The 13,233-nt window shown below is 58.5% G+C and overlaps 3 protein-coding genes across 3 annotated transcripts; all 3 read left to right on the top strand.

Moving 5' to 3' along the window:
• The first annotated feature begins 393 nt into the window (after positions 1 to 393).
• TRAVEDRAFT_169001 (P-loop containing nucleoside triphosphate hydrolase protein) lies at positions 394 to 5,873 on the top strand. The gene is made up of 18 exons (XM_008041354.1): positions 394 to 555; positions 624 to 1,113; positions 1,169 to 1,200; positions 1,256 to 1,825; positions 1,886 to 2,067; positions 2,122 to 2,445; positions 2,501 to 3,323; positions 3,376 to 3,424; positions 3,476 to 3,631; positions 3,689 to 3,917; positions 3,979 to 4,108; positions 4,161 to 4,188; positions 4,245 to 4,448; positions 4,515 to 4,863; positions 4,918 to 5,132; positions 5,192 to 5,261; positions 5,319 to 5,402; positions 5,460 to 5,873. Exons 1-18 carry the CDS (start codon positions 497 to 499, stop codon positions 5,651 to 5,653), a joined length of 4,188 nt encoding a protein of 1,395 aa, XP_008039545.1. The 5' UTR covers positions 394 to 496; the 3' UTR covers positions 5,654 to 5,873.
• A 203-nt stretch (positions 5,874 to 6,076) lies between these two features.
• TRAVEDRAFT_168999 (CoA-transferase family III) lies at positions 6,077 to 7,812 on the top strand (the record flags this gene model as incomplete). The annotated part of the gene is made up of 8 exons (XM_008041353.1): positions 6,077 to 6,228; positions 6,281 to 6,430; positions 6,499 to 6,662; positions 6,726 to 6,760; positions 6,827 to 6,867; positions 6,926 to 7,072; positions 7,128 to 7,479; positions 7,538 to 7,812. Exons 1-8 carry the CDS (start codon positions 6,172 to 6,174, stop codon positions 7,810 to 7,812), a joined length of 1,221 nt encoding a protein of 406 aa, XP_008039544.1. The 5' UTR covers positions 6,077 to 6,171.
• Positions 7,813 to 8,688: 876 nt separating this feature from the next.
• Positions 8,689 to 13,061, top strand: TRAVEDRAFT_125356 (multifunctional beta-oxidation protein; the record flags this gene model as incomplete). Its single annotated transcript, XM_008041352.1, has 23 exons — positions 8,689 to 8,756; positions 8,811 to 8,905; positions 8,964 to 9,090; positions 9,153 to 9,301; positions 9,354 to 9,466; positions 9,521 to 9,580; positions 9,640 to 9,801; positions 10,074 to 10,257; positions 10,313 to 10,497; positions 10,584 to 10,689; positions 10,742 to 10,764; positions 10,815 to 10,936; positions 10,991 to 11,018; positions 11,081 to 11,276; positions 11,330 to 11,379; positions 11,437 to 11,819; positions 11,883 to 12,034; positions 12,110 to 12,206; positions 12,287 to 12,314; positions 12,398 to 12,449; positions 12,522 to 12,594; positions 12,816 to 12,889; positions 12,970 to 13,061. 23 exons carry the CDS (start codon positions 8,689 to 8,691, stop codon positions 13,059 to 13,061), a joined length of 2,619 nt encoding a protein of 872 aa, XP_008039543.1.
• Between the last annotated feature and the right edge of the window lie 172 nt (positions 13,062 to 13,233).

The raw sequence follows: 13,233 nt of genomic DNA, 5'->3' as shown, positions 1-13,233 counted from the left end.
CACCCGAGTACGCATACCCGTACGTACACTCGGCAGGAGGTGTGAGTGAAAGTCGATTAGCGCCCGGAGTCTGACGGCGTCGCTCCGTGCCATCGGGGTGCAGCGAGCGCTATGACGGCAGCGGATCAAGGCGCGACACCTAGAAAAGGCAATGGACTGACCAAAAATGGCGCGGCTTTGGCATCAAGATGACGAGGAGCCCGATCGCGGGGAACGCCTCCGAGGAGTTGGAGAGGCGCCGGGAAGACCGCGACTCGGTTTGTCATCCCGCTGCGAATTCGGCGAGCATGACGGCCTCGGCGGGCGCGGTGGGTTCCGCGGCCCATGCGCGGCGCAGCGTCCTCCAGGTTCTCCTCTCACCGCCTCCCAGCCACCCCTAGTGCCGACCCCTACGTACGCAGCGGGCCCGCTCAGCTGCGCGCAGCCATCAGCATTATAAGGCACCCCGTGCGAAGGCGTCAATCTAGGACTCCCTCTGCACTCATCCTCGGCTCGTATGGCGCAAGATTCGCTCAGCTCGCAGGAGACCCTCCAGCCCGCAGAAAAATCGAGATGGTCCGTACCTAGATTACCTCCTTCTGGTATAGTCGGGGCGGAACCCACGCTAACGTACCCCTTTGTAGGAACTGGCGGTCGCCCCTCACTCCTAAAGAAGTCCCTCCTGCAAAGGAGTCTCTCGACGACGCCGAGCAGATCCCCGAGGTCACTGCAGGATGGTGGAACATCATGACGTTTGGGTGGATCACCCCTCTCATGGCTCTCGGATACGCCCGTCCCCTCGAAGCTACCGATCTGTACAAGCTCCAGGATAGCCGAGCCGCTGCGGTTGTAGCCGAGAAGATCACAAAGTCGTTCGAAGCCCGTCAGATAGCTGCTGCAGAATACAACGCTCGTCTCGAGAATGGTGAAATCAGCCCAGGTCTCAAGGGCGTGTGGTGGTCCGTTCGCGGGAACCGAGCTCAGCGCGAGAAGCAGTGGCGGGAGAAGGATGGCCGAAAGAGAGCTAGCCTGACCTTGGCTATGAACGACAGTGTCAAGTGGTGGTTCTGGAGTGGTGGCATCTTGAAACTCATCGCGGACTGTGCTCAAATTACCAGTCCCCTTTTGGTCAAGGTACTGTCCACTTGGCATTTCTTCCGATATAAGCATCTAAGCAGTGCTACCGTAGGCTATCATCCTCTTCGCCACAGATTCGTTCAGGTGAGTTCCGTATGGGATCGGCCTTCTTGCTTGCTATACTAATACGCTTCTGTAGCGCGCACCGTGCTGGACGATGGGAAGACATTCCTCCAATCGGCAAAGGCATTGGACTGTCCATTGGTCTATTCGCGCTCCAGATACTCTCGTCCATCTGCACACATCACTTCTTCTACCGCGCGGCTTCTACTGGCGTTCTCCTTCGTGGTGGTTTGATTACCGCCATCTATGACCGGTCACTCAGACTTTCGTCTCGGGCACGTGCTACGCTCACGAACGGCAAACTCGTCAACCACATCTCGACAGATGTCTCCCGCATTGACTTCTGCTGCTCGTTCCTCCAGCTGTCGATCACCGGCCCTATACAGATGATCATTTGCCTCATTATTCTGCTGACCAACTTGGGTCCTTCTGCGCTGGCTGGCTTCGCGTTCTTCATTCTGGCGACGCCGATACAGACGCTGGTCATGAAGCACTTCATTAAGCTGCGCCACAAGTCCATGATTTGGACGGACAAGCGCGCGAAGTTGCTCCAAGAGCTCCTGGGTGGTATGAAGATCATCAAGTACTTCGCATGGGAGGTCCCGTACCTGAAGAAGATTGAAGAGTTGCGTGGTAGGGAGATGGCGTGAGTATCTGTGTCGTTGCGTCACCGTTGCTATTGAGCTCAATGCGTTTCACGGTACAGGTACATTCGCTCTCTGTTGGTGATTCGCTCAGCCAACAACGCTATCGCCATCTCGCTGCCCGCACTCGCTAGCGTGCTCGCGTTCGTGGTGTACTCGGCCACGGGCCATTCTCTGAACGCGGCCGACATCTTCTCGTCTCTCACGCTCTTCAACTTGCTCAGAATGCCACTTATGTTCTTGCGTACGTCCCCTGTTGCTGCGTCGAGGCCCAAACAAGGCTAATGTTTCACCACAGCGCTCTCCCTCAGCGCCATCGCCGACGCGCACAACGCCGTCGACCGCCTCTACGGCGTCTTCGAGGCGGAGACGCTCTCGGAGACGAAGATTCAGGACGTCGACCTCAAGAACGCGATCGAGATCATTGACGGCGAGTTCGTATGGGACGGCCCGCCCCCGGATGCGCCTGCGCGCAAGGACAAAAAGGGCATGTTTGGCAACAAGAAGAAGCCGAGCAAGACGAACGTGCCGGATGCAGACGCCGAGAAGTCGCAGGAGTCGACGTTCAGACTCAAGGACGTCAACCTTGCAATCCCCGAGGGGCAGCTCGCGGCTATCGTCGGTATGTTGCGGAATGCCTGCGGACCTCACCAGTATGCTCACGAGCAATGTTATAGGACCGGTCGGGTCGGGCAAGTCGTCCCTTCTGGAGGGCATGATCGGGGAGATGCGTCGCACAGCGGGCAGCGTCAAGTTCAAGGGCTCCGTCGCGTACTGCCCGCAGAGCGCGTGGATCCAGAACGCGACCGTGCGCGACAACATCATCTTCGGGCGGCCTTTCGACGAGGAGCGCTACTGGAAGGCCGTGCACGACGCCTGCCTCGAGGCCGACCTCGAGCTGCTCCCCAACGGCGACCTGACCGAGGTCGGCGAGCGCGGCATCTCGCTCTCCGGCGGACAGAAGCAGCGCATCAACATCTGCCGCGCGATCTACGTCGGCGCGGACATCCAGATCTTCGACGATCCGTTCTCCGCGCTCGACGCGCACGTCGGGAAGAGCGTGTTCAGCAACGTGTTCCTCGGCGCGGCCGCGGACAAGACGCGCGTGCTCGTCACGCACGCGCTGCACTTCCTCCCGCAGGTCGACTACATCTACACGATGGTCGAGGGGCGCGTCGCGGAGCACGGCACGTATGCGGCGCTCATGGCCGCGGACGGCGACTTTGCGCGCTTCGTGCGTGAGTTTGGGAGCAACCAGAACCAACAGGAGGAGGAGGAGGAGGCCGTCGAGGAGGCGGTTGAGGACGGGGAGGCGGCGGAGAAGAAGGTGAAGAGGAAGGCGGCGCCGGCGATGATGCAGGTCGAGGAGCGGAATACGGGCGCGGTGAGCAACCAGGTGTACATGGAGTATATCCGCGCGGGGAAGGGGTTCATTATCATCCCGCTGCTGTTGATCTCGGTCGCGCTCATGCAAGGGGCGCAGGTTATGTCGTCGTACTGGTATGTGCCTCTCTCCCTCGCCTTCATGAATGTGTCGCTTATTGCTTTCTAGGCTTGTGTACTGGCAGGAGTTGAAATGGCCCTTCGGCTCCGGATTCTATGTAAGCTCATCCTCCATGATTTGCTGTTCAGGACGCTTACGCTTCACTCAGATGGGGATCTACGCTGGGCTCGGTGTCGCACAAGCATTGACTTTCTTCATGATGGGCGCGACGTTCGCTACCCTCACATACTTCTCCTCGAAGTCGCTGCATCGCGCCGCGATCAACCGCGTCATGCACGCACCCATGTCATTCTTCGAGACTACAGTGCGTCTACCCTGGCCTTGCTCACGCTTACACAGATGACTGACACCTCCTTCGTAGCCGCTGGGCCGCATCATGAACCGATTCTCCAAGGACGTGGACACGATCGATAACACCCTCGGAGACGCGATGCGCATGTTCGTCGCGACGCTGGGCAACATCCTCGGCGCGGTCATCCTGATCGCGATCGTGCTCCCTTGGTTCCTCATTGCCGTCGGCGTCGTAGGTGTCGCGTACGTCTGGGCCGCGATGTTCTACCGCGCGAGTGCGCGTGAGCTCAAGCGACTCGGTACGTTCATAGTGCACTCTACGGTAAGGTCGCGCTGCGTACTGACAGATGTTGGTGTTAGATGCACTCTTGCGGTCGTCGCTGTACAGCCATTTCTCAGAGTCGCTCTCTGGGCTGGCGACTATTCGCGCGTACGGCGAGACGGACAGGTTCTTGGAAGAGAACCGCAAGCGCGTTGATATTGAGAACCGGTATGTGCCTCCTCCGTGCAACATATGAGACGTTGCTGACCTGTTGTCGCAGTGCCTATTGGTTGACTGTCACGAATCAGGTTTGTACCTGCGTTAAGCAGGATTCTATTAACGTTGTACTCACGTCATCTCACAGCGCTGGCTCGGTATCCGTCTTGACCTCATGGGCATATTCCTCACCTTCGTCGTCGCCATGTTGACCGTCGGCACGCGCTTCACGATCTCGCCGTCGCAGACTGGTGTCGTGCTGAGTTACATCATCAGTGTGCAGCAGGCGTTCGGCTGGCTCGTCCGGCAGAGCGCGGAGGTCGAGAACGACTTCAACAGCGTCGAGCGTATCGTACGTTCATGACCATACAACCTTCCAATATTGGGCAGCCGCTTAACTAGGACTCGTGCCATGCAGGTCCACTACGTCAGGGAGCTCGAACAGGAACCTGCCCACCTCATCGCTGACCGCAAGCCGCCCGCCTCATGGCCCGCACAAGGACAGATCGAGCTCAAGAACGTCGTGCTCAAGTACCGCCCCGAACTTCCGGCGGTCCTTAAGGGCCTCTCGATGTCCGTGCGGCCGGGCGAGAAGGTCGGCATCGTCGGGCGCACGGGTGCGGGGAAGAGCAGCATCATGACGACGCTCTACCGCCTCGTCGAGCTGTCCGAGGGCTCGATCGTCATCGATGGAGTCGACATTTCTACGATCGGCCTGAAGGACCTCCGGGATGGGCTTGCGATCATCCCTCAAGATCCTCTTCTCTGTATGTATTGCATCGTTTTGTACTCGGAGGTGTAACATGCTGAATATGTTGCAGTCTCCGGAACGCTTCGCAGTAACCTGGACCCCTTCGGCGCTCACGACGATGCACGGCTGTGGGACGCGCTCAAGCGCGCGTACCTCGTCGACGACAAGAAAGACTCGGTCGACTTCACGGACGAGGAGATCAAGGACGGCGCGCGGAGCCCGGTCAACAGGTTCTCGCTCGACAGTCTTATTGACGACGAGGGGAGCAATCTGTCCATTGGACAGGTGCGTATTTGGTGCAGATTGCGGAACTGAGGAGGCGGCTAACGAAATGTGTTTTGTAGCGGTCGCTTGTGTCCTTGGCCAGAGCTCTTGTGAAGGATAGCAAGATCCTTATCCTGGACGAGGCGACTGGTACGTCTTGCCATTCACATGCCTCGTGTAGGTGGGGAACTGACCCACACTTTGCAGCTTCTGTCGACTACGAGACGGACAGAAAAATCCAGGACACGATCGCGACCGAGTTTGCAGACCGCACCATCCTGTGCATTGCCCGTACGTCCATGCAATCTACGGCCCTGTATGCATCGTATACTCACTCTCGACTCCCAGACCGTTTGCGCACGATCATCGGGTACGACCGCATCTGCGTGCTCGACGCGGGCCAAATCGCCGAGTTCGACACGCCTGCGAACCTATACGCAGCCTCCGGGGGCATCTTCCGCAGCATGTGCGACCGCTCGTCGATCACGCTCAGCGACATCAAGATGGCGGAGAAGGCGAAGGTGGCAGAGTACGAGTCATAGCCCTGGCTCGTACGAGGAGTGTGAGGTGGTTCTGTTTGATCTTATGACTAGAGAGGCGTAGACGAAACGGCCGCCTGTGGGCGATGCCGCAAGATGAGAAGTGCTTTGAAATTTGGTTACGTTTTGCTTCACGGGCTTTAATGATCACGCATTTGTACGTACGATGACTACACTCACGCGCAATTTGTATATACACGATTTGCTTCATAGTATCCAAACGCTGAATGAACTGCGAGGGACTTCACTGACTCCCGCCGAGCCCCGGCAACTTGATCACAAGGCCCAGTAGACTCCGGCTTTCTTAGCCTCCTCCCGGCTACCACCGGTGTTCAAGACACCGAGGGACGTTGACGTCCCCCGCAACAGGCAACCTGCTTTCCCCGCATTCGATGCAGATCAGGTACATTTGTACGCCGCGACTCCCTAAACTACTTTCCTCCCGAACCTCGTCCAGCGAAGTTTAACGAAAACCCGGATCCCTAGTCGCCAGGTTTACTTGTTACAGAACTAACCACACGATGCCAGCGTCACCTAGTAAACATGGTCTTCCTCTGAGTGGCATTAAAGTAGTCGAGGCAAGTGCAATTCCACACTTGTCTGCGCGACACGAACCTACTTTTCATGCAGTTTGCCGGTCTTGCGCCGGGCCCGATGGCGGGTATGATCCTGGCCGATTTCGGGGCGGACGTCATCCGCATCGACCGACCGGGCGCAGCGACCGCGCCTACCCCAGACGTGCTTGGGCGGGGCAAGCGGTCCATCGCTGTCGACCCGAAGGTATGTCCGTTCGCCTCGCTGGACATGCCGATGTGTGGGTTGCAAAGACTGAACATGTGCATGTATAGACGCGGAGCGGGTACGGGGTCGTGCGGAAACTCGTTGAGCAGGCAGACGTGCTCATCGACCCGTTCCGCCCGGGTGTGCTGGAACGACTGGGCCTCGGTCCCGAGGTGTTTCTTGATGAGAGCAAGGGGACGAATGCGCGGCTGATATACGCGCGTTTGGTGGGGTGAGTGTGTTGGCGTGTTCCGAAGGTCGTTGAGCATTGAAATACTGACGTCCTGGTGGTCAGGTTCCCTCGCACAGGTCCGCATAAAGACATGGCCGGTCAGTAAGCTCGACTGCTAATGGGCATGCGTGCACTAAGCTCATGCATCCCCTGCGCTATGCCAGGACATGATCTCAACTACCTTGCGCTCAGTGGCGTTCTTTCGGTTCGTGTCGCGCTACCGTTTAAGTGACAAGGGTAAATGTACTCACATCGCGAATCAGATGCTGCCGGGGGCGGGGATGCCGGAATTCCCTCTAAACATTCTCGCAGACTTTGCGGGGGGCGGAGTAATGTGCGCACTAGGGATCCTCCTCGCAATTGTGGAACGCACCAAGAGCGGACGCGGTCAGATCGTGAACACAGATATGGTAAGTTCCACTTTAACCCAAATACCGACATGCACCGTGCTGAAGAGCTGCACAGGTATCTGGGGTGCGCTACTTGGCAAGCTTTCCACTTCTTCTGGCCCAGCTACGGTCTCCTCTTTTCGGGCCGGGTAGAGGGAATGGTCTCCTTGACGGCGGAGCTCCCTTCTACAACGTGTACACATGCGCCGACGGAAGGTGGATGTCCGTCGGATGTCTGGAGCCTCAGTTCTTCAAGGCATTCTTGAAACGCTTCCTGGGTGCTCTTCCTCCTGGTTTCGCGCTGGAGGACGGATGGCGGCCGTCCGAGACGGACCAGCACGACACAGATTCGTGGCCCCGCATGAAGACATTCATGGAGCGAGGATTCGCGCTGCACCCGCGAGACTACTGGGGGAAGGTATTCGATGGTACGATGTCCTGCTTCCTCCACGCATCGTATGTTGATGGCCCTAAAACACGCCGTAGCCAGCGACGCGTGCGCGGTGCCCGTCTTGTCCGCGGACGAGGCGGCGGCGCTGGCAGCGGGCTCGTCGTCGCACGGAGGCGCTGTGCCGAGCCCGCACCCGAAGCTGGAACGCACGCCCGTGGACGCGCCGCTGCCTGCGCCGGCCGACGCGATAATTCCGCGGGGGGCGCACACGGAGGAGATCCTGAGGGAGCTTGGGTTGGACGACGGGGCAAGGGAGGCGCTGCGGCGCTTGGGCGCGCTGGAAAATCAGCCCACTGTTCCGAAATTGTAACGTGTTTCATGCGATTTCTACGGCGACCGGCTGAGCCAGGTGAAGCGCTGGACTTGGGGTTGGTTAGTCTCGTGTCCAGACGTTATAGGTCACGGGGTCCTTCCAAAACGGGACGGGCAAAGAAACGAGCAGAGGACCCCCCTATAACGTCTGGCGCACTTGGTATAGACGGGTGGGGTAAGGTCACGCCAACGCCAGAAATAAGTCTGTCCACCCGTCAAACACCTTGACACGCCCTCGATCGGGCAAGTCTGTCAGTCACTCTGCGGTCACTGTCCGCGAGCGGGTTTTATTTATTCGTGCTACTCCGCGCGCTGCGGTCCCATTTTAATACAGACCATTGCGGGCTATTCAGACACACTCCTCTCAATTTTAAGAATTATTTGGGCGGAAATTGCGTTGTAGGAGTCCTGAGGCGATCACGCTCGCGCGGCGTGCGCGCACGTCGAAGTGGGGCCGCAGTGACCTTCGTGACTTGGTGACCTTACCCCCACCCGCCTATACGAAGTGCGCCAGACGTTATAGGGGGGTCCTCTGCTCGGTTTCTTGCCCGTCCCGTTTTGGAAGGACCCCCTATGACGGCTGGTGACGAGACTAGGGTTGGTCTGCCTGAGCTTGTGGACGTGTATGCTTGTATTTTTGCTGTATTTTTTGTGTATATGAGAGAGGCAGCTAGGAGAGGATGATGACGTCGTGAAGAGAAGCGGGGAAATTGTGGCGGAGGGACGCGTCGGTGATTCACGTGGGCGCGCGCGATCGCCTCAGCCGAGGGGAATTCACATGGCAGCGGCTGCTCTGGCACGACCCCGCACTCGTCTATAATCTCTCTCCGCTTGCGACCACCTCATACACATCCTTCCACCTCCCACCACAACCATGTCAGATCTCTCGTTCAAGGGCCACACCGTCGTCGTCACCGGTGCAGGCGGAGGACTCGGCAAAGCGTGCGCATATATCTACTGCTAGCGCCCGACACGGTCTAATGACCTCACCAACAGTTACTCGCTGCTGTTCGCTTCGAGAGGCGCGAACGTCGTCGTGAACGATGTTAGCCAGGCTGCAGCGCAGAAGGTCGTTGACGAGATCAACCAAGGTGCGTGCATACGCTCGCTGTACGAAACGGGATACCCATTACACGCACTTTGACGTAGCCGGAGGCAAAGCTGTCGCGAATACAGCTTCCGTAGCAGATGGCGAGGCCGTCATTAAGACGGCCGTAGAGGCTTTCGGAGGGGTTTCTATCCTCATCAACAATGCTGGCATCCTGCGAGACAAAGGGTACGTCTACCGGTTGCTGCCCCGTCCGCTGTCCATTCAGTTCTATCTCGCACACTCCGTAGCTTTAAGAATATGTCGGACCAGGAGTGGGACCAAATCATGCTCGTGCATCTTAAAGGCTCGTATTCGTGCGCAAAAGCCGCATGGCCCATCTTCCAGAAGCAAAAGTTCGGTCGGATTGTGAACACGGCGAGCGCCGCGGGCCTCTACGGTATGAGGTGTTCTTTCAAAGGAATAGCGCACACGACTAATAATTGGCATAGGTAACTTTGGTCAGGCAAACTACAGCGCTGCCAAGATGGGTCTCGTTGGTTTCACCAAGGCCCTCGCTGCCGAGGGTGCCCGGTTTAACATCAAGGCTACTGTCATCGCGCCTGTACGTATACAATCATTCTTCTTACCTTGCACGTCTTAACGTATATACACCTAGATGGCCGCATCTGCTATGACGGAGACAATTATGCCTCCAGAGATGCTCGCGAACTTGAAGGTATGGGCATATACTGCGTCAACACGCTCCTTCTGCAGGACTGACTCCTCCCGCCTCAGCCTGCATTCGTCGCGCCCTTTGTCCTTGCCATTACGCACCCAGACGGCCCAGACGCAAATGGCCGGATTTTCGAGGTCGGGGCCGGATATGTTGCAGAGGTCCGGTGGGAACGCAGCAAAGGTGTCTCGTTCAAGACCGACAGCACATTCACCCCATCAGCCGTAAGTCGTTGGCCATTGAATTAGCCTCACGTCTGCTTATCTTGTGTTAACTTTCAGGTGCAAGAGAAGTGGGAGCAAATTACGGACTTCGACTCTGACCCGGAGCAGTAAAGCCTATTCTCCTAGTTCAGACATCCTCAGTATAGCTCATCACACCTATCAGCCCTAAGGGTGTGCCCGACTTCGATGTTCAGGTGAGAACTGCAAGGAGTGTGGATCAGGAGTAGGGGCTCATCATATTCCGACAGGCCAAGATTGCGGAGTCTTCCAAGGCCCCGTCAAATGCGCAAGCATCACCCGAGGTCCGGTTCGACGGCAAGACCGTTATTGTTACTGGCGCGGGGTCTGGTCTCGGACGGGCATATGCCCTCCAGTACGGCCGCTTGGGAGCGAACGTCGTAGTAAACGACGTTGACGGCAATGCAGTGAAGGCGGTCGTGGCAGCTATCACCAAGGGTGGGCCCCTGTGCACCAATTCTACAGTTTCACTGATATTGAGTATGTTTACTAGCTGGCGGGAAGGCTGTTGCTGCTGTCGCATCTGCGGAAGACGGCGAGGGGATCGTGAAGGCCGCTCTCGACACCTTCGGCGGTGTCCACGTCCTCGTTGCCAACGCGGGCGTCGCACGTCCCAGTGCCTTTGAGAAGCTGTCAGAAAAGGACTGGGACGAGGTCCTGGCAGTGCACCTCAGGTATGTGCCCCTCTTCCGGTCTTCCTGCTGATCCGCTGATCACCGGTGATAGGGCGACGTACAAGGTTATACTCCAGTCGGGCATTTGAGGGAAGGTTCGCTGACTTCGCGTTTCAGTGCGCAAAGGCTGTCTGGCCCCTTTTCTTGAAGCAGAAGTATGGCCGCATTATCACTTTCGGCTCCCAGGCCGGCCTCTGTGCGTTTCTGCGATATTCTTCATGTTTGGCATGTATTAATTTCGGTCACAGATGGCTCCCCTGCTCTTGCAAACGTAGGTTCCCTGCTAATAAACTCAGTATGAACGACGCTCATTCCCTGCAGTACTGTACCGTGAAAGCCGGTGTCCTCGGTTTCACGAAGACACTGGCCATCGAAGGCCGGAAGAACAACATCCTCGCGAACATCGTCATTCCGTCCGCCGGCGCCGCAACTGGTCTCGGCCGGTAAGTGCCAAGCCTTCCCTAACGGCGTCCGTCGATCCTGATATCGGGATACAGGGCCGCAGCCAGCGTAGAGGCAGTCCGGGTATGTTCCCGCACCCACCCTGCCGCCGCGAATATCCGGACACTCATTGCCTGGCGCTACAGGAGGACTACGTCGCGCCGCTCGTCGGCTTCCTGAGCAGCGACGCGAACGAGGAGACGACGGGGAGCATCTTCCAGGTCGCCGCCGGGTGGATCGCGCAGATCAGGTGGCAGCGCACTGGCGGCTACGGCTTCCCCGTGAACGTCCCGCTGACGCCTGAGGCGGTCATCTCGAAGTGGGCGAACATCACTGACTTTGGTGAGTGCGCTTGGTGGTGGAAGCGCCGTTGTGTGTGCTCACAGAGCCCGTAGAGGATGGGCGTGCTACGAACCCGGGGAGCACCCAGGAGGCATTCATGCAGGTATGACAATGGTAGTCTTAATGTTCTGGCGCTATAAGCTGACAACGCCCTCCTCAGATCGCCGAGAACTTCGGCAACACCGACGAGAGCGCAGGCAGCGACTCCGACAGCCCCTACGCAGACCCCGAGGACGCCGACATCGTCGCGGCCGCGAAGAAGGACGTGGACGCGCCGACCGAGTACAGCTACACCGAGCGCGACGTCGTGCTCTACAACCTCGGCGTCGGCGCGCGCGAGACGGAGCTGCAGTGGACGTACGAGAACCACGAGGACTTCGCCGCGCTTCCGACGTTCGGCGTCGTCCCGCAGTTCGAGGCGAGCGCGGGCCTGTCGCTCGACTGGCTCCCGAACTTCAACCCCGCGAAGCTGCTCCATGGAGAGCAGTATTTGGCGATCAAGGCCCCCATCCCGACGAGTGGGGAGCTTGTGAACGAGGCGCGGTATGTCTTCCTTCCTGTGTCTATGTGTGTGGTGAAGGTGGAGGCTGACTGGGGCTGGGGTAGGTTGATGGAGGTGCTCGACAAGGGCAAGGCGGCGGCGGTGACGTCCATCGTGCAGACGAAGGACAAGCACTCGGGCAAGGTCATCTTCGAGAACCAGTCCACGGTATTCATCCGTGGCTCCGGCGGCTTTGGAGGCAAGCGGGCAGGAAAAGGTGCGTTTCCCTCATGGCCCATATGCCTCGGCACCACTCTATGGCACTAAGACTGACTGGGGGACCTATGAACAGACCGGGGCGCCGCGACCGCAGAAAACAAACCTCCTGCACGGAAGCCAGACGCAGTCACTGAGGAGCAGACTCTGCCCACCCAAGCCGCACTGTACAGGTGAGGCGGCGCCTCCCACCACCTTTCCCGCAGCCCCCACACAGACAGACTGCTGACCTACTCTATGTGACCGCGTCTAGGCTGAGTGGCGACCTCAACCCCCTGCATGTGAGTCACCCGCCGCTCATGCGGCGCATCTCCTAGTGTCCCTTCTGACTTTAGTGTGTCCGCAACCACAACCACATCCACAGATCCTTCCAGAGTTCGCTGCGGTCGGCGGGTTCGATAAGCCTATCCTGCATGGTGACGATCTGCCACATACCTGCGTCCTCGCGGGAGCCTGAGCTCACCACGCCGCCGGCTCTATCTATCTAGGTCTGTGCTCGATGGGCATCTCCGGGAAGCACGTCCTCAAGGCGTTTGGCGAGTACGAGGATATTAAAGTCAGGTACGTCTTCCCGTTCTACGCGGGGTGCGCGGGGTGCGCTGTCCTTGGAGAAGCCGGCATATCGACCGGTGGAAGTGCCTTTTTGCTTCCGCACAAGCGCGACGCCCAGACTCCTATGCTTCCCCACCCCAGTCCAACTGGACATAGTGCTTCCCTCCCCGCGCCCATCTCGTACCAGTCCACCGCGGAGTCTAAGCTAACTTCGCCGCCCGGGATATTAGGTTCGCGGGCGTCGTGTACCCCGGCGAGACACTCGTGACGGAGATGTGGAAGGAGGGCGCGAAAGTGGTCTTCAGTGCGTGCCTACGTCCCACCTTCGGCGGGCTGTGCATGTGGGAGCCGAATGCTAATATGACGCTCCCGTTATCGCTCTAGCTACGAAGGTCAAGGAACGCGGAACGGTCGTGCTCGCGGCGGCGGCCGCGACGCTCGTGAACCCGGGCACCCCGCTCCAGGCGAAGCTGTGAACGTGTGTGGGAGTGCCCAATGCGAGGGAAGGTGGCGACGGATGCGGCGGACAAGGTTGGATAGGATGGGGATAGGCTTCGCGCGGGGCTGTGTGGTGGATACTCTACTTCGGACCACTCTATTATCATCTATATATCCCGTACATGCGTTCTGTTGGAAAGCCCCGGCGTC

Source organism: Trametes versicolor (genome assembly GCF_000271585.1).
Source record: "Trametes versicolor FP-101664 SS1 unplaced genomic scaffold TRAVEscaffold_7, whole genome shotgun sequence".
Classification (NCBI taxonomy): Eukaryota; Fungi; Basidiomycota; class Agaricomycetes; order Polyporales; family Polyporaceae; genus Trametes; species Trametes versicolor.
The sequence above is the reverse complement of the archived record's forward strand: the minus strand, read 5'-3'. Positions and strand labels throughout refer to the sequence as shown.